The 19,469-nt window shown below is 44.1% G+C and overlaps 2 protein-coding genes across 2 annotated transcripts; both read left to right on the top strand.

Annotated features, from left to right (window-relative positions):
* The first annotated feature begins 598 nt into the window (after positions 1-598).
* On the top strand, positions 599-12,949 carry ppp5c (protein phosphatase 5, catalytic subunit). Its single transcript, XM_048265531.1, has 13 exons — positions 599-729; positions 5,107-5,348; positions 7,789-7,936; positions 8,352-8,473; positions 8,598-8,663; positions 8,766-8,864; positions 9,240-9,345; positions 10,034-10,176; positions 11,081-11,168; positions 11,619-11,659; positions 11,917-12,095; positions 12,408-12,489; positions 12,770-12,949. The coding sequence occupies exons 1-13, from the start codon at positions 630-632 to the stop codon at positions 12,830-12,832; spliced, it is 1,479 nt and encodes a 492-aa protein (XP_048121488.1). The 5' UTR covers positions 599-629; the 3' UTR covers positions 12,833-12,949.
* A 2,269-nt stretch (positions 12,950-15,218) lies between these two features.
* On the top strand, positions 15,219-19,271 carry LOC125308272 (THAP domain-containing protein 5-like). The gene is made up of 5 exons (XM_048264654.1): positions 15,219-15,392; positions 15,991-16,183; positions 16,404-17,263; positions 17,663-17,849; positions 18,674-19,271. Exons 1-5 carry the CDS (start codon positions 15,316-15,318, stop codon positions 18,812-18,814), a joined length of 1,458 nt encoding a protein of 485 aa, XP_048120611.1. The 5' UTR covers positions 15,219-15,315; the 3' UTR covers positions 18,815-19,271.
* The last annotated feature ends 198 nt before the right edge of the window (positions 19,272-19,469 follow it).

Here is a 19,469-nt window from a genome sequence, read left to right as displayed (position 1 = left end):
TTTGTAGCCTATAAGGAGACACTTTGTAGAGAGAGGGAGTCTTATTGAAAAGGAAATGACAAGATCATATATCAGAGTATAGGAAATAGTTAACGTTTTCAAAACAAATAAAAAGCTATTTTATGTTACTAGTAACATGTAGCCTACCTAAGAATGTTAATCAGCGCAGAGTAGCCTACATGATCATACTGGAACGTTTTTAGAGGTGCAGTGCCCCCCACAGGTTAAATGAGAATATTACAAGATTCAGGAAAATCTGAAAGCAGAACTTCCAGTAGACCTATGCCTGATGGGCCTTTGCAAAATCATGCGTTGTAAATGGAAGCTCTGTAGGGGTTGACATGGAATTGATAATTTAACTTAATGCATAAACAGCAAACCACCGGTTTTGTTTCAAAGTGACTGCAAGGTAGCGTTTAATGATGATCATAAAAGTAGGCCCTATTCTGACATGTCTTTGTGCATAAACAGAACTTATGCAAAATCACAAAATACGTTTTTTTTTTTACTTTAACTATTGAAAACAGACACTCTGTGCTCTTTACTGCGGCATGAAAGCAAATCATAGGCAGATTTGCGACGAGTGGGGTCTTCACGCTGTACAGTTTGCGACGGTGCCCTCAACGGCAATGGCGAGCGTGACGGATAGCGGCAGTGAGAAGATGGCGGAGGAAGAACGGAATGCCAATGCCGAGAAACTCAAGGAGAAGGCCAATACTTACTTTAAAGGTAATGCTAAATGAACCCGCACTGTTGGTACAAAAGTGCTATTTGGTTGATTTATTTGGAAGCCGTTGCGTTACGTGATAAGTCAGAACTAGCCTACGTGCCCCGGGATAGAAGATTCTAGCACATGAAGCCGGTAGCTTAGCCAGCTAGCATAGCAGTAGCCAGCTTACGCCAGGCTCCACACTGCAGAGACTGCTTAGATTCAGCTCTGTTCAGCCAGGTGGGCGAGAGACTCGTGCTGCACAAATCCCATGCCATAGATTCAACTGTGAACGTGCTAGCCTATCTCTCTAAGTGTCAAAGTCTGTACGTAACATCAAAAGTACTCATTGGCTGAAGACCGATATTGCATGGCTGGTGAAGATGTCATGCTGAATGAATCAGTGTTGCTAAATCTCACCTTCTTATCAAATCGCCGGCTAATGACTTCGAGCTACCTACCTGGCTAACCAGCGCTTCAAGTTCAGACACGAGCCTTTAGCCATTTTCTGAGTCGGCGCGAACAGCTAGCTAAGATGATGTCAAGTCATTCATTCCTGAAAGCTGAAGATTGTCATTGAAATAACATAGACTACTACAAATATACCAGTTTTAAACAAACGAACCCACCGCTGGGCACTTTAACACTATCGTGGCTAGCTGTAAAGCTAGTGTTTTGAAATAGTTAACTTTGCATTCAGTTCGAGTTGTCTATAAATTAGCAGCATGGCACAGATTAGCCACCAGCTATCATTAGTAATAAACAATGCCAACCTAGTTAAGCCATTGAGTTAAACTACTAACATTAGCATGCAGAAAAATCACATTTGCTAAAAGGCAAGCTATCTCCCCGCGATACTTAAGGCCGAGACCTGGGTTGTTATTGTTTATTTTGGTTGTAGGCGTGTGTTAAAGTATATTGTTTCTGTACACAAGATGTGGTAGAGGTGGCGTTAATAACAAATGCAATTTTGGGGCACCCTTTTTGAATGCGAAGAGAGAACGATTTTCGCATTCCTGTCGCCAACTAAAGCAAATCGTGCAAAGGCCCAATTACATAACAGACAGAGATGCACTCCTCCTAAGGGAAAAACTTGGATTTTCCTCGAAGAGTTTAAAATTTTCATGACAATATCAGGGATTAATATGATCTGAACATAATACTCAACATGCACTTTTTTGAGAAAGTTTTCAGAATTGTAGTGAATTTGCTAGAGGCTTACTGTGTTCTGGCTTGTATCCTAAATAATTACCAAAAATGAACATTTATTTAAAAGTTAGTGTGATTCTGTAGCTGACAGTGTATCTCTGGCCAGTTAAGGATGGTATGGTGGCCATGGTTTCACTTTTGTGCAAGCACTGACAGACCGATTTGAACGCACACCACTCACTGTCATGACATTGAAATTTCTTGAGAGGCGAAAACATTACCCTGATGTGACACATGGCGTCAGCGAATTGCCCCGTGATGATGCCACCACCCTTTCCTGCCCTGGGGGTAGCATTCCCCCTCTTTGGTAAGGGCAACAACAGTTTGCTGTGTTCACCCGTACATTGGAGTCTCACTGCAAGCCATTGTCACACAGCGTCCTCAGAGAATAGGACCTGTCACTCACTCGTTTGCACTCATTGCCATGGTCAAGCATTTGTTTGTCATGTCTTTGTTGTTTTAGACCTTTTTTTTTTTTTAAGAGAACCTATTCTCTGTGGGCCTCTGTGTTTTGCCAGGACATAGATGATTGATGAGAGGGGGAGAGTGTAAAAAGTTTCATTTGTAGTCTGTCTGCCAGCATGGGGGTAGGGGTGACCCTAGAAGCCATAGTCTAGTAACTAAGGTGTTTATTTACAGTGGTGGTCTGTTTGTTACATTGAAACAAGTTGATAAGATATCAGGTCAGATTAAGATAAAGAGTTACAAATGCCCTCCAGCTCAAGGGATTATGATACAACACCAAAGCCTTGTTGTATGCATTAAGCCTATAGCTTATAGTCTGGCATGCAGTACACTATTCTGTCATTGGACAGGTTGCCTCTGATTTGCATAATGGGAGTCCCAGACTGCAGATTTGATATTGACTTTGTAATTATGACGGTGGTGCAGAATAAGCAGCACTACTGACAAGCTCATGAAAGCTGATGCAAAGTGTTATTACACAAATGTTAAATTATGCATGGCAGCCTGTTGATCGCAAATGCCAGTACAAAGGACAGAAAAAAGATGTGGTGGCTGCTGCTGTAATCTTTAAGGTGCCTGAGTTCATGTTTATTTCTTACTGACAGTGATCTTGTTGCATACGTGATGCATCATTAAGACAGACTTTCTGTTATCTTGCTGGTCTTTGTTCAAGTGATTCACAGTGAAGTGGCAAGTCATCTTGTTGCATGTTGAATGCACCATTAAGACTGACATTGCAGACGGCTACCCTGCCTTTCAAGCATGTGTTGTGAGTGACAGGGTTCCCGCTGATCCTTAAAAAGTCTTAAAAAGTATTAAATACAACTTTCGGTTTTTAAGGCCTAAAAAAGTCTTAAATTGACTGGAATGTCTTGAATTTTCGAAAAGGAGGTATTAAATCTGTGTATGGGACTGCCAGCGAGTGAAATGTCTCCATCCGGTTTCGTGTAATTGTGGCTCTAAGGCTACTGAAGGAAGTGTAGTGGTTGCAGAGTGAAGGTGTTTTTCACAGGTGTCGTTAAAGGTGTGAAAATATGTAAAAAAAAAATATGCCTTTACGTTTCATGTAGTAGCCGAGGGCTGAGAGATAATGAGGTGGCCTATGCAAGCGATAGAGCCTGAGAAGGAGCTGGTAAGCCAGTTAGCGATAGGGTGGCCTACGCTCGATTTGGGCGGACAGTTTAAAACCCCTGTCCAGTGCAGCCTCAAGCCGGACGCTCATTTGTCCTCCTTTTTGGAGTTGAAAAGCGTTGGGCTTCTAGAATCTTTGCTCGGACGCAGCATCGCTTTTACAAATTATGGACGCCAAGACTGCTGGTCAAATTATAAAGCGGTGCTTCTGTCACTTTCCTGATAATTTGCTGCGCAAATTTATGAAGGAGCCACAGACCGACAGAGGAAATACAGATTAAGTTGATCTGTTGCATCTCTAGCGTGTTTTGCTGGCCTAGCCTAAGTAAATATATGTCTAAGTTATAATAGGCCTACCTGTAATATATGTCTGCATCTTGCTTGCCAGCCTTTCCTAGTACTTCGCAAAAGTTGTGAAATATTTTTTTATATGTCGGCGACTGGCTACATAAAAAAACGCGATCTGTAAGAATGCGTTCATAATATATGTCGCGCTTGAGATGTTAATGGTTTTACAATGTTTCAGTCAAGCTTTAGTTGGTTTAAATACAACTGGTATGCAAAATGTAAAGAAGTGGATTAACTTTGATTTGCTGTGCTGCATATGGGACAATAGATGCCTAGTAAAGTTAGTAGGCTTATTAAAATATTTAAATAGTCTACCTTTGAAAAAAAAATTGAAGGGAGTCCGGTCCAGTACACATGCAAGTAGCCTAGGCTACTACAGACACAGGTGAAGAACAGCCTCAGACAGTAGCACAACCAGATATGTACAGCCCGCTTCAAAAGCAAGCAGCCCAGACCCTAAAATTGGGCATTTATAGCTGTGAAGGTAAATACACAATTTTTTTTTTTTGCCAATATATATTTGGTAACGTCTGTAGACATCCAAAATGGGGTGGGTGTTAAAATTGGTAGAAAAAAACTATTGCATAAAACAGTTTTGAGTTGTATCTTTTTTGCCGTGGTATAGTCTTAATTTTTCCATTTAGATGTCTTGAAAAGGTCTTAAAAGTCTTTAAATTTGCACTTGGAAAATGTGCAGATACCCTGGAGTGAGAGTGCTGTCAGTGTGCAACTAGTCCAGCACAGAATAGGATTGGTTCTCTGCATATGTAAGCCAGAGCATGTTTGCTGCAATAGAGCAGGTTTAAGACTGCCAGAGTTTGATCCAGCTAGTTCTTTGTTTTTACAAGTCACTAGGAAAAAATATGGAAATAAAATGAAGAACTTTTTTCCAGACCCGGGACCCTTTTGTCTAAAAGTCTTAAGTCTGGACGTTTTGCTTATTTATATTCAAAATTGACAATGCACAAAAATGTCAAAGGTCCAAATCCCCACAATAACACACTTTTACAAAACTATGAAACATAGTAATGGTCACATCAAAATGAAATGGCTGGACTATACTCGATACCACAAGTAGCCAAACACAAACTTTACAACCTGTTTTTTTTTTTTTTTTTTTTTTTTTTTTCTTCAAGATGGATTAAACCAATGTATGTAATGCCTATGTGTGCTAGTCTTAAAATAATTCATTTGCTACTGTGTAGCCTGGTGTGATCCTATCAACTGTATTTTGTGTTTTCCAGACAAAGACTATGAGAACGCAATCAAGTATTACACAGAGGCGATCGAGCTGAACCCTACTAATGCCATCTACTTTAGCAACCGCAGTTTGGCCTACCTGCGCACAGAGTGCTATGGCTATGCCCTGGCCGACGCCACCAGGGCACTGGAGGCGGATAAGAACTATATCAAAGGCTACTACCGACGGGCCACTTCCAACATGGCACTGGGAAAGTTCAAGGCCGCGCTCAAGGATTATGAGACGGTGAGTGGAGCCGGGGAGCGTAACGGTGAAGTGAGAGTGAAGTCTTGATTGTGCTCATTTGCAGATGAGCAAACGGACACCTGGAGACACAATGGACATATGGTTTTTCTTTGCCTCAATATCAACAAATCAGGATGTAGGCTATGAATCTGATTGAATTTAGTATTGGCCATCCCCAAAATGCACCAGAATACAGGAAATCACATCAAACAAATTAAACATTTTCTGGAGGAGGACCCCCAAACCCCCCCTCCCACATATACAACAATAAGTGGGGGGCCCTTAATACATCTGGGCCCAGGGGCCCGAAATTTCATAATCCGCCCATGGTTGTTTCTCTTGCCATTGTTGCCCTTGCTTTGCCTTGCCTTGCCTTGCCTCGACCACAAAAAAAATGGCAAGATATTTCATAAAAATGTTGTCATATCAGGTATCCAGGTACTGGCCCCAATCCACTAACAAGTTTCAGGATAGAATCTTGTGGACTTCAGAAGCAACAGTGGCAAAATATTGCAATTTTACATAAAGAATGCATATCTTGGTACTGGGCACCAGTGTATTAACATTGTTTTTAGGGAGTTTTAAAGTGTATCCACACCCCCCAATAGTGTGGATGTAGGGCAGTTTAGAAGTGGAGTGGCACTGCTGTGCCCTCGATCAGGGCCATGGCAAGGGATTAGCGCTAAGCTGCTGAGGATGCCTGGGAGAGCTACTCGGCTGGAGGCAGCGCGTGAGCGAGGCTCCGCTAATTTAGTCTCTTCTGCCAGTGTCCGCCTAGCCTGTTGCAGGCAGCGCGTGAGCGAAGCTCCGCTAATTTAGTATCTTCGGCCGGTGTCCGCCTAGCCTGTTGCAGGCAGCGTGTGAGCGAAGCTCCGCTAATTTAGTATCTTCTGCCGGTGTCCGCCTAGCCTGTTGCAGGCAGAGCATAAATATTCCGACGCTGCTGTACAGTGGAGGCGCACACTGACACACACAAACACGCGCTCACTCATTAACATAAACTCGTACAGATACCATACCACTGTTTTGCACAAGGGCGTATTCATCCTCTTCATGGTGGATGATTATAAATACATTTGTGATGGGATCTGGAAAAACGCATCACATGGTGAAAGCAAACATCTTAGATTACTGCGTCTTTCACCAACTTAAGATTCTGATACCATCCTAGCAACATCCTGGATACCATCCTAGCAACATCCTGGATACCATCCTACCAACATGCTGGATGTTGGTAGTAAAATGGTATCATAATCCTAAATTGGGGAAATTTTACCATGTGTTGGGTTTTCCCAGATCACATCACATTTGCTCTGGTATGGAGTTTGACACGCATATGTGCACGCACACACATTTTAATGCCCAGATTGCTCTCACACATCACACATTTATGCATCACACACACACACACACACACACACACACACACACGGGACTTGCCCATGCTCTGCGAGAGGGCCAGGTGCAGTTGGAGTGACACGACCATGTGTCCTCTCTCCCCCCCTGGTGGTTGTGATGAAGACTGGAGTATGACTCATGATTGCTTTTAATCTGCATGCCGCCCCAGCTATGAATGGCTGCTCAGGAGTGTATGTGTGTCTGAGTGTGTGTCTATGTCAGAGTTACACAGCAAGACAGATCGACAAGCGGTGAGATCAATGTCACAATTTTCTTTTTCAGACATATGATACAGATATTATATAATGTTTAAGAGAGGGTGCTTAGTATAATTCTGTGTTAGTGAATTTGTGTTGGTAATTCTGTGTCTGACAAAGAAGGGATTGGTTAGTTATTTCCCTTATTAATGAGGTATTCTTGGTAATGTTCTTGGTACAAGTTTAGACAATGGACCACAGCTTTGCAGCCTTATTGTAATCTGTGCCCTTGCATTTTTAGGGCAAAAAAACACCCTTACAGCCACAACGCTTATAGTTGGTCACATGGCTTGACTCCATATTGCTCTGGGGTGACATTAGGAAATTCGTTTTTTAAGTAGTTATTTTAGTGCCTTAAGGTTTAAAGATTGACGGGGGAATTTGTTACTACAGTGAAAGAGAACTGAAACAGCTTAGGGCTATTAGACTAATGCGAGTGACTATTGCTCTACATTTTGGTTAGATGAATGGAACGATATGTAAAACAACTAGCTGAAGATGTAAAGAAATGCTAAGAAAATGGGTCTGGAAATGAAAAATTGTGATGGCACAAAATTCCAACCGGCACTTATTTTCAGTGTATTTTCAATGTCATTTCAAATCAGTTTTGTTTATATTGCGCCATAAGGTAAGAATACGTCCAAGGGTGCTTTTACAGCGCCCACCATGAACAAAACAATAACCTCTATTATTGTATTTCCCCATCTTCCCTTTCACTTCGGAATGAATCTCAAAAGGTTTTCCTGGATTTAAAAGGCTCATCCTGTGTTGTTTTCCTGTCGCAGGTAGTACGGGTGAGGCCCAATGACAAGGATGCCAAGATGAAGTACCAGGAGTGCAACAAGATCGTCAAGCAGAAGGCCTTTGAGCGGGCCATCGCCAGTGATGAACTTAAGAGATCGGTGGTCGACTCCTTAGACATTGAAAACATGAGTGAGTCATCTCCGGCCCCCTGGGGGTTGAGGGTTGTGTGTGTGTGTAGAGGGGGGCGGGTGGGTGGGCTGTTTGTGCTTGTGTGTGTGTGTGTTTTGGTGTGGTTTCTTTCTCAGTTGGAAACCGGGTGTGAATGACGCACGTTAAAAATAACATCTGTGGTTCTGGTAGAGTGGTGAAAGAATTCTCCTGGTCCTGGTGACTACCCTGTGAGGTTTCTTTGTCTACTTGTGCCTGTAGAGCAAGTACACAATTTTATTATAGTCTGCCCTGCTGCTGTGCATTTCAACCCAAGGCAAAGATTGTGGTGTTGCCTAATGACTTTCTTAATGGAGAGTGAATAAGAGTGCTGTGCTTGTCTATAAATGGTGTCTTCTTTTGTCCTGTCCTCTGCTCTGCTCTGTCCGTCTTGCAGCGATTGAGGACGAGTACACAGGTCCCAAACTAGAGGAGGGGAAAGTCACGCTGAAGTTCATGAAGGAACTAATGGCCTGGTTCAAGGACCAGAAGAAGTTGCACAGAAAGTGTGCCTACCAGGTGCGTGGTGAAAAACATTGTTGCCCTTGCTTTGCCTTGCCTACAATGTGGAGGATGTGCATTGAACTCTCTCTCGTTTATGACCGTTTGAAAACTCATAAAATGTCCCCTGTTTCTGCCCCAGATGCTGATCCACGTTAAAGAGGCTTTATCCAAACTTCCTAGTCTTGTTGAGATTACGCTTAAAGAGGTAGGAACACCCATAACTGATGTTAATTGTGTCCTTCTATCCTTTACCCAAAATGCACAGCACATTCACTCTGCCTCTTTCTGTTCTATTGTCCTCCAACAGACAGAGAAAATCACCGTTTGCGGTGACACACATGGTCAGTACTATGACCTCCTCAACATTTTTGAGCTGAACGGTTTACCTTCCGAGACCAACCCCTACGTATCCTTTCCTCTCCACATTAAGCATCGCTTGGCTCCATATTTTCTCTATAGCGAATGATCATAACTGTGTGAAAACAACCCTATTAAAGTTGATGAAGTCTAGCTGATGACTTAAAACCTTTTTCTTAAATGATATATACTTAAGTATGTAGGTGCACACAGTGTTTGTGTTTACCTTTGACATTGTAGTCTTCCAAAGAATACAATCTCAATTCCATTTGGGAACATCCGGTGTATTATAGTAAAAATAGCATAAGAAATATTTTTAGAGAAAAGCATACTAGCTTGAATGTCTTGCTTTGATATATATTCCATTATATGTTGAGATTTTCCATGCTATGCTAGTGATGGTCCTTGATTCTTACCACCCCAGCTGTTTAATGGGGATTTCGTTGACCGCGGCTCGTTCTCATTAGAGGTCATCCTCACACTCTTCGGCTTCAAGCTGCTCTATCCCGACCACTTCTTCCTGCTGAGGGGTGAGTCACACTACTGCTGGCCGGCCACAGGCCGCAGGGGGCTACTCCTGATGACTAAGACTCATTGATAAACATTAACATACACAATCAACGTTGAATAACCAGATGTTGAATTAAGATTAAAGTGTGGCATGCCACAAGGTCATTTTTGGTAGTAAGGTCAAGTTTGGTAGTAATGACTTGGCTTTTGTTCTAGCAAACCTGAAGTAAGAAAGGGTCGCATGGTCACATACTGTAACACGCAGGTGTTCAATGTCACTAAATACCACAACTGAAGCATAAATCAACTGCAGCATAAATCATCAGAAACAGTTTGCAGTTCAGTGGCACAACTGTTTTAAGGAAGAAGCACTTGAAAATAATTCATCAGAATTTTTAAGTATATTTTTGGGGGCGCTTTGCCTTTATTTGGGTAGGACAGTGAAGTTTGACAGGAAGTAAGTGGGAGGTCAGACTCGAACCTGGGACCCCCCCCATCATCATCAGAATTTTGAGTAAATTATTTCAAATGTGTCGATAGAATAATTAATCATCATTGATTGTTCACCATGCTCACCATGCACCAGGCTCTTGATGTGGACATTGGTAATCTTCTGGATTCATTGTTGCAAACGTCTAGACTGTTGTTGTAAGTTCGCCCCATTCACAGGTTTGTCTGTGTGTGTGTGTGTGTGTGTCTGTTGCCCAGGTAACCACGAGACGGACAATATGAACCAAATGTACGGCTTCGAGGGTGAGGTGAAGGCCAAGTACACGGCACAGATGTTCCAGCTGTTCAGCGAGGTCTTCCAGTGGCTGCCACTCGCACAGTGCATCAACGGCAAAGTGCTGGTGAGCGCTTCACAGGACAATATGTCTGCCTGTTTCTCTCTCTCTCTCTCTCTCTCTCTCTCTTTCTCCTCCCTCTCTCTCTCTCTCTCTCTCTTTCCTCCCTCCCTCTCTCTCTCTCTCTCTCTCCCTCTCTCTCTCTCTCTTCCTCTCCCTCCCTCCCTCTCTCCTTCCCTCCCTCCCTCCCTTCTCTCTCTCTCTCTCTCTCTCTCTCTCTCTCCTTCCCTCCCTCCTCCCTTCTCTCTCTCTCCCTCCTCCTCTCTCTCTCTCTCTCTCTCTCCCTCCCTTCCCTCCCTCCTCCCTTCTCTCTCTCTCTCTCTCCTTCCCTCCCTCCCTCCCTTCTCTCTCTCTCCCCCTCTCTCTCTCTCTCTCTCTCTCTCTCTCTCTCTCTCTCTCTCTCTCTCTCTCTCTCTCTCTCTCTCTCTCTCTCTCTCTCTTAATGTTTTGTACAAAGCCTTGTGTTGTGTGTGTGTGTGTGTTTGTTTTGGTAACCTTCACTTCTCTTTAAAAAAAAAAAGCACCTTTCTACGCACCCGTTGAGTTATCATTTAAAAAATCCTTCATCAAGTTATATTTTCCATAACGGATATTAAGTTCAAACTAACAAAGATGTACCAAGTATCTGTTACTTCCTGAAGGGAAAATAACATAAAATCTGACTAAGTGTAGTATTACATAATCATGCATCAGTTGTCAATAGGGAGTGGTTCTTCCCCTAATGTTGAATTGTGCAACTTAATGCCGTGTGAATCCTTTTATCACTCATCGGTGAGGAACATTTTGTTTTGGGCCAGTGTTGGTAATTATTTCTAATAACCCAAAAAGATAGACTGTTGATTCACCAGGACATATCATTGTAAGTCGCTGATGTAAAAGTTGTGTTTGTGTGTGTGTGTTTTCTCCCCAGGTGATGCACGGAGGCCTGTTTAGTGAGGACGGCGTAACCTTGGACGACCTGCGAAAGATTGAGAGGAACAGACAGCCTCCAGACTCCGGTAGGGGCTTTAGGATGACATCCCAAATCCCCTACACACGTCCCAGCATGCCCCTGGCTCCCCCACCTTACCCCCTCACCAGCCAGCCAGCAATTACTCATAACGTTGAGAAACATTTTTGTTGGACGTGACCACCATTTTGCCGGTGTTAGGTTTATGCTTGGCGTGATTTATGCTCCACATCTCGCCTGACTTTGTGTTTTATGTCAACAACTGGTAATGAGTGCCAAAGATGTTTCATCGGCGCTGACATCAATAAGGCATGGAGGATGTTTTGCAATGCAGTATTGACACTGCTGGAAATGCTAGTGTGAATTTGTCTCATGTTTTTTCATCTCTTCTTCCTCTCCTCACCTGCCCTCCTCTCCTCTCTCCTATCCTCTCCTCTGCTCTCTCCTCTTCTCTTCTCCTCCTCCTCTCTTCTCCTCCTCTGCTCTCTCTCCTGCACAGGTCCCATGTGTGACCTCCTGTGGTCTGACCCACAGCCTCAGGTTAGTGGCTGCTCCTCTCCTCTCCTCTTCACTTACCACAGTGTGTGTGCGCGCACGACACGTGTGTGTGTGTGTGTGTGTGTGTGTGTGTGTGTGTGTGTGTGTGTGTGTGTGTGTGTGTGTGTGTGTGTGTGTGTGTGTGTGTGTAAGGGGGTAGGCAGCATTCATTTCTTGTGTTTTTTTTGCCAGTACCAGTAGCATCCAGCTAGTTCTCATCTTGTACCTCTTCTCTCTTCCTCCTTGGTCACCCCCTGCAGAACGGGCGCTCCGTCAGTAAGCGAGGCGTGAGCTGCCAGTTTGGGCCAGATGTGACGCAGCGCTTCCTGGAGCAGAACAAGCTGGACTACATAATACGCAGCCACGAGGTCAAGGGCGAAGGCTACGAGATCACCCACTCAGGGAAGTGCATCACCGTGTTCTCGGCGCCCAACTACTGGTACGACAAAGCAGCCACTTCCTGGATTCCTGTCCTGGTTTCTCTGTATCTGTCCATGTTTCTTTTTTTTTACATTCTATACTTCTGCCTATCTCGTCTGTCTGCCTGTCTTACTCCATCCATCCTTCCTCTTTTGACTGTCACTTAATCCCATGCAGTCTTTCTTTTATGCCTCTCCCATTGTGCTTTGTTTAGTTTCTCACAGTATCTCGCAGTATCTCGTCACATGGTCCCCATCGGCCTGATGTTTGTTTCCTCTGCTGTTGCAGTCCTCCTTTGCCTGAATTAACATGTTGCTTTGCTGCCCCCTAGTGACCAGATGGCTAATAAAGGAGCCTATATCCACCTCAAGGGATCTGATCTCAAGCCAGAGTTTCACCAGTTCACTGCTGTGGTAAGTGGCTCTGCCTCAGGACCATACTACAGCACATTTCACTGATCTCGGGTCAGAGTGATCAGAATGATCAGGTCAGGTCTTCACTACTTTAGTGAGTAGGAGATCCTGGATCACATGGACTTGCTTATCCATCATACAGTGGATATGATTTGTATTTTTTCATTTTAAAAAGGTAATTTAATAAAGTAAAATAGCTTAATTGTATGTGCCTGTTGTGTGCTTCCAGAGATAACGCCTCTCTCTCTCTCTCTCTCTCTCTCTCTCATTCTCCCTGCAGCCTCATCCGAATGTCAAGCCCATGGCATACGCCAACACCTTGATGCAGCTGGGCATGATGTAGAGGCTACGCTGCGTTTGTCCGAGTCTTCGTCTCAGTCTGCTGGACCACAGTTGGACAGCAGCTGGTCACCTGCTCTCTCCTCCGTGCACTCTAGCACCCCCGCCCGGCCCCCCCGCCCCGGCCTGCCCCGCCCCGCCCTCCCACTTTCACCAACCTCCCCGACAGTCCCTACAGCCACTAGACACACTCTCATTCCAGGTTTTGCAGTAGTGGGGTCTCTAGCGCACACACACACACACACGGCCACACATAAACACACACACACACACACACACACACGCATAAACAAGATACAACAACATAGACAAAGGTGTGTACGCACACATATACCAGGCTCAGTTTACATATTGTTTTGTTTCAGGACGCTGGGGTGCTAACTCTGGGTGGCCGAGGGTTGGGATTGTGCTTATCAAGCTGTATTGGCAAAGTAGGAATCAGCCCTTGTTTGTCAGTATACACCAGAGTATGGAGGGGTATGGGGGACATAGTCAATGTATCTTTCTCTCTCTCTCTCTCTCTCTCTCTCTCTCTCTCTCTTTTTCTCTCTCTCTTTTACTCTCCCCCCTCTCTCTCTCTTTTCTCACTTGTGCCCTCTCTTATCTTCTGAACTAATTTTGGAGCTGCTAGGGATTTTTCTGGTTTCATTGCTTGACGTACTCCGCTGTGACGTCACTCAGCCAGAGCTGGATTGTACCAAAGATCTGATGTGGATTTATGGGGAAGTGAAGATCAGATCCCTTCCCTTAAACTGACGACTGACACCCCACCCCACCCCATTTCCCTCCATCCAGTCATCCTTCCATTCATCCACCCATGTCCTATCGTACTCCAGGCTCATCTGAAACCCCGTCCATCTCAGCCTAGCCAAACCCAACCCAGCCCAGCCCAGCAGAGTGATGAAGGGATGTGTGTCTGTGATTCTGCAGCTTTCAGAGCCATAATTGGCTGCCAGCACTTTTTTTTTGATTGACTGCAATTAAACTAAACCTGTGCTTTCGGTGTCACAAGTTCACCAAGTCATCTCAGGAGAATGTTAGACACACCCACACACACACACACACAGACAGACTCGGCTGTTTTGTTTTCCTCGAGAGTTGGTATCTGCTCAGCTTGGCCTCCACTTCTTGTTGTCTTTTTGGCTCTCTGTCACGTAAGAGAGGAATTTTTTTTTTTTTCTCCAGTTATTGTGGCTAGACGATAGGCCAGGACACACCCACGCTGGGCAGAGGCCCAGACGACAACTGACCAATCATTTAGTAGCACTTAACAGCTCATCGCACTGTCACCTCTGGAACCAGCTCTCTGGGTCAGCACAGTATTAACCACCGAGTCCATCTCCGTTCTGTTGGCAGCTATCACACACATCTCTCATCCCTCCTTCCTTCCCTCCTTCCTTTGTTCCCTTCTGTTTTTTTATTTCCATCCCCCTTTCCTTTCTCTTCCGTATGCACCGATGATGCTCTTTGACCCTCAGTGTATATGTGTGTATTCAACAGTGTCCTCAGCAGTATATGTACCAATATAGACACATGAGCAGATGTCCGGAGACCCGCCCCACCATCCACACCTTCCCTCAATATCTCTCTTTCTCTCTCTTCTCTCCTTATCTCTCTGTCTCTCTTAAAAAGCGCACAGCAGTTGTTCTCCATGCTCCCCTTTTTAGATAATATTATATACACAAATGTGTATGTATATATACTGTAACATTAAAAAAAAATCCTGTGTACATGTTTGAAAAAAAAAAGTTATTAAAAAAAACACCAGTCCATTGATTTTAAAGGTGTGTTTAATTATGTTCGTTTCCTGTTACTTGTGTGTATGGAAAAACACTGGGGATGAAATAACTTGGGCAAACAATTTGGACATGCACCACCTACACAGTTATGGCAGGGAAGTGAGTCACCATTGTATCATCAGGAGTAAGTAATGCCTATTCACGCTAGTAGACATACCTGTGTTATGTTAGAAAAACAGTCTGTTAAGTGGTAAAACCTGGTTTTGGCCAGTAAAGTTTTATTGTAGAATACCTACCACTTTGCAGTTATTTGCTCACTGCACATAATGTGTAGAAATCTTGATTCTTTTTTTTTTTTTTTAGCAGCAGTTATGAAATTCTTCTAGAATTGAGTTGCACTCAACAATGACCTCTGGTGGTAAAGTCACAGAATGGCATGTTCGAAGACAATGCGGCATACTTCAACTAGGCAATTTATTCACGATAATAATTTGTTAGTTTGTTTGTTAATGCTGCTTTTGTAAATATTGTCTTCTGAAAGAAAGTCTGACCATCTATTTTTTAGTAAGACAAAAAAGACGTAAAGTTTTCCCCGCCCAATACGTAAGACGTCAATACGTCTTAAAGCGTTATACGTCATGGTTACACGAGGGAAGTTTCGCGCTGTCACTATAGTATCAGCTGATGAGACAACCATCAAACTCGGGTCGTATTCTCCTTGAGCCACCAAACCGTCAGGTTGTCAATAATGCCGAAGTATTGTTCTGCCCCAAACTGCAAGAATGACTCTGGAAACACAACGACAGAGAAGAAAAGCTTCTACAAGTAAGCGCACATCTATGTTGTCATTAGCATGTTGCAAGTTGCCATTTGTTTAACAAGAGCATGGCTAGTTCATTAGCTGACGTTAGCAGGGAAAGGCAACTACAATAGGTTACTGTTGAACTTAAATAATAAGTTGAAATCTAGAATGACATTCATTTGAATCGACTTAACTGAACTGCATTAACTTAAACTGACTTGTCTTGTCCTTTAATAAAGTACTACTCGTGCTTCTTCATACTCGCTTTAACCTTGGATACATGACTTGGTGATTGTTTACAGAATGTTAAGCCACGTGTCTGTCTCCTGAAGGTTGTGACTGTTGTTAGCGTGTCCTTTAGCTCTTATCGTTTAGATATAAGATTCACCAGGTCGACCTCTGAAACAAGTAAGGGAGGCCATCACAGTACACTATCTTACTGAAGAGGAACAAAAACATATTTTACGCTCATACGCTGTACATTTCAGGGTTATGCTAGGTGACGCCGACATGCTGAAACTTGCTTAAGTGGCTGTCTGGCTGTTGCCTGAAACATTGCTTTTGTGTTCCCATGGAAAAACGCTTCTTCATGTAAAGTGAAAATGCTCTCGACACCTGTAGATTCCCTTTACATGATCCGACAAGGCTGCAGAGTTGGTTGAAGAACATGGATCGTGAAGACTGGACCCCGTCGCGGCACCAGTACCTATGTCACGAACACTTTCTGCCGTCTTGTTTCACCATCCGCTGGGGCATCCGCTATCTGGACAATAACGCTGTTCCGACCATTTTCGATTGGTCTGACAATAAAGGGGTAAGTGGCAAAGGAGAACAAATGAGAAAATACATGTTTATGCCCATTTTAATTAGCAATAATTAATCAACATTTTGACTTGAATGACCTGGACAAATGGTAACAACAATATGCTATCTTCGTTGTATTATTATGGGTAATGGTCATCTGGGGGTTCATAGCCTCGATCTAACTACAAATCAATAACATGCTCAGTTATGCAAACATTTTTCCACTCTAGAAACGCAAAGGAGTGGACCACTTTGAGAGACGAGCCAAGCGCACACGCAGCAGCGGTGAGAAGCCATCGCCACTGGCCCCTCTGTCAGATCCCGAGCCCCAAGCCCCTGCCCCTGTCACATGTTCAGGCCAGGACACCCCCGTGAGCACCGTGCAGCTTTACACCGTCTCTGTCGCCACCGCCCAGCCTGGGGAGGCTGTTCTGTTGGACCCTGGCAACATCAGGGGTGCCCTGGGGTCCCTCCAGATGCCGGGCATACAGTATACACCAGAGTATGTGCTGGAGGCGGCTCCAGCTTTGAGCGGGGACTTCCCTGTTGCACTGAGGCCGACGCTGAGGGGTCCAGGTACGGCTGCCGGGGGTGAGCCCAGTGAGGTGGTGGTCGTCGTGGAGACTCCTTCGACCCCTGTGGAGGACGTAAAGGCTGATGGGATTGTAGTGGATGTGCTAGCTGAAGGGCAGAGAACAGCAGTAGCAGCAGCGCCAGACAGTGTATGTAGCAACCAACTAACAATCGACAATGTGTCCACTGTGGAAGAGTTGGCCGATGTGGCCCAGGAGGAGGAGGAGGGGGAGGAGGAGGTGCCCGGTGTTCAGCTCATTGCGTACTTCGAAACAATCCCTAACGTACTGCCCAGTGGCCCTACCGCTCTAGTCAACGTCTCGCCCGACACCGTGCTCTCATCCTCCCTCGGATCAAGACCCATAGTGTCCACAGTCCCCATTTTGTCCAAGCACATGCCCCCTGCACCGGACTCCCTGGTTCTAACACTGGAGCGTCTGGAGGATGATAAGGAGGATGTGGACAGGCTCTCTGAGAACGGAGTGGAGCTACATGGAAAACGACTGGAAGAACATCGGTAAGGATTTACAGTGATGTGGTGGAATTGAGGCTATCCAATTAGGGGGGAACAGTAGAGGACACAGAAATCTATCCTGTGTGAACATTTTGTATAGTATGATTTCATCAAAAATAATCATTAGTATCAGACATTTGGCTATTGCTATCAAACCGTATGACCTTATGATCTGACTGTAAATGCCCTCTGAAGTCATTATGGCCTTAACGGTCTTCTGGGGTTTCGTAACCTTCATAGCCATACAGAGACAGCCTCTGAGGATGTTGTTATGAGCCTGGGCCATGTTTTGCTTTTGGTCTGAGGAATGGCTTGCTCCAAAACGTCACGTCATTAAATATTTGCTTGGGAGCTCCGCCTTGTGTGCGGCCTTTATTGTCATGTGTTGTTTCTCCCCAACAGTTACCACAAGAACAGCCTGAGCAAGGAGCAGCTGGAGGCGATCGTGGTGGAGCTGCAGAAGAAGGTGAAGGTTCTGCAGCAGAGGCACCGCCGGCACCTGGACAAGCTGCTGGGTCTGGAGACCACGGTGAGCCAGCTCCGGCAGACCAACCTGGTCAACGAAGAGAGGCTGCAGCTGCTGGAGAGGGTAAGGAGCTACTCCTCGGGTGGAGAATCAAAATGCTAGAAACCACTCCCCGGGTGGAGAATCAAAATGCTAGAAACCACTCCACTGGCAAAATAAAAGTGCTGGGAACCACTTCATGGGTGGAGACCCCAAACGCTACAGTAGACAACAGAAATGCCTAGAACCAGTCCACTGGCAAAACACAAGTACTAAGAACAACTTCACAGATGGGGAACCTAAATGCTAAGAACCACTCCACAGATGGAAAACAGAAATGCATGACACGTACTGTACATACAGAGATGATACCATGGCCTCTGATGAGGTTGTGCTAATTATGAAGTTCAGGTAATGCTGAAGCCTCTTAAAGGATTTAGTTAATCAGGAAAAAGTCCTCCTAGTGGAGGCGAGTCCTTCACAACAGTGTAGTCATCATGACTGCATCTGTTTGACTAAATAACAAAAAGCTATATTGACATTTTACATGTTGTATTGTAAGGGAGAAAACGTAAGGAATGTTTGTAAAGATGGACAAGATGTGGTGTTATTGGAATTAAATAGGTTTAATCCAGTAGTGGGCTGTCTTAGATTATAATGGAAATGCATTATAGGTTATTATAAAACATTGATGTTAAAAAAGAATTGTGATGATTTGGATGTAGCGTACTTGTCACTCCACCTGCAATCATGTCTTTTTAGGTAGTCTGTCTCCTTTGTGACAACACACAAAATGTGTATAAATACACACAGCAGGTGGACAGAGGAATGAGGGGCAGGTATTTTATCATTCCTGCATTGGTATTTGCATACAGATCGCACTGTAACTTGAGATGTGTCTGTTTCAGGCTTACCTACAGACCAGTGCAGCCGTCACTGAAGCTGGTGAGACTGTAGCCATCATCTACGGCGATGACAACACAACCTACCTTTACGCCCAGCAGAAGGCAGAGGAAGAGGAGGAAGAGGAAGTGGGCCAGCTCTTATAAAAGTTACACTGGCACAATGATCTACACACTTTAATGCTCTGTGATGCACAACGCTCAGAAATATCATGAAATATATGATGAGATGAATTACTAAGCATATTATGTATTTGAAGTCCATTAGAGTTATGTTATGATTTAATAATAGGTAACATGCAAACCCTCAGATTCCCAGTGTGATGGTAATGTGTTCATATATTCCCTTTTCTACCCTTAGCATTTGCACTAACTTCTTTGTGAAACAGCATACTCTTGGGAAATAAAGGTTGCTCAAAGGCGAATGTGATCAAAATATTTTGCGCTCTTTTGTTTCTCCTGCTGTTAAAAAAATATGTTGTCCAGAGCTGACTATTGTAGAGTGGAATATTTTTTAAGGCTGCACATTTTTATTTTGTAATTCTGTGAACCATGTATTCTTGAAATTGATTGGTAAAAGTAAAGTTTTTCCCTTTCACTCTCATCTTCCGTTAGTTGTAATTTCAGTTATTATGCAAGTTAGAAATAGGTCATCACTTGTTGATTGAACAGAATCTGTTAAGAATGTGCATGTAAATAACAAAAATAAAATGACATCATATGTTTGACAGAATCAACCGAAATTACAGCTGTTGCAAATCCTCAGAAATTGTCCAATGAGAATCGAACATTGGGGCGGGAT

Source organism: Alosa alosa, chromosome 15 (genome assembly GCF_017589495.1).
Source record: "Alosa alosa isolate M-15738 ecotype Scorff River chromosome 15, AALO_Geno_1.1, whole genome shotgun sequence".
Lineage (NCBI taxonomy): Eukaryota > Metazoa > Chordata > Actinopteri > Clupeiformes > Clupeidae > Alosa > Alosa alosa.
The sequence above is the reverse complement of the archived record's forward strand: the minus strand, read 5'-3'. Positions and strand labels throughout refer to the sequence as shown.

What these genes read in the sequence shown, in the direction of transcription:
- LOC125308272 (XM_048264654.1), top strand. Translation starts at nt 15,316, where the DNA reads ATGCCGAAGTATTGTTCTGCCCCAAACTGCAAGAATGACTCTGGAAAC. An exon ending in GAGAAGAAAAGCTTCTACAA is followed by an intron (nt 15,393 to 15,990) that starts GTAAGCGCACAT and finishes CGACACCTGTAG; the next exon opens with ATTCCCTTTACATGATCCGA. An exon ending in AAACGACTGGAAGAACATCG is followed by an intron (nt 17,264 to 17,662) that starts GTAAGGATTTAC and finishes TCTCCCCAACAG; the next exon opens with TTACCACAAGAACAGCCTGA.
- ppp5c (XM_048265531.1), top strand. Translation starts at nt 630, where the DNA reads ATGGCGAGCGTGACGGATAGCGGCAGTGAGAAGATGGCGGAGGAAGAA. An exon ending in CGCTCAAGGATTATGAGACG is followed by an intron (nt 5,349 to 7,788) that starts GTGAGTGGAGCC and finishes TTCCTGTCGCAG; the next exon opens with GTAGTACGGGTGAGGCCCAA. An exon ending in GGTCTGACCCACAGCCTCAG is followed by an intron (nt 11,660 to 11,916) that starts GTTAGTGGCTGC and finishes CACCCCCTGCAG; the next exon opens with AACGGGCGCTCCGTCAGTAA.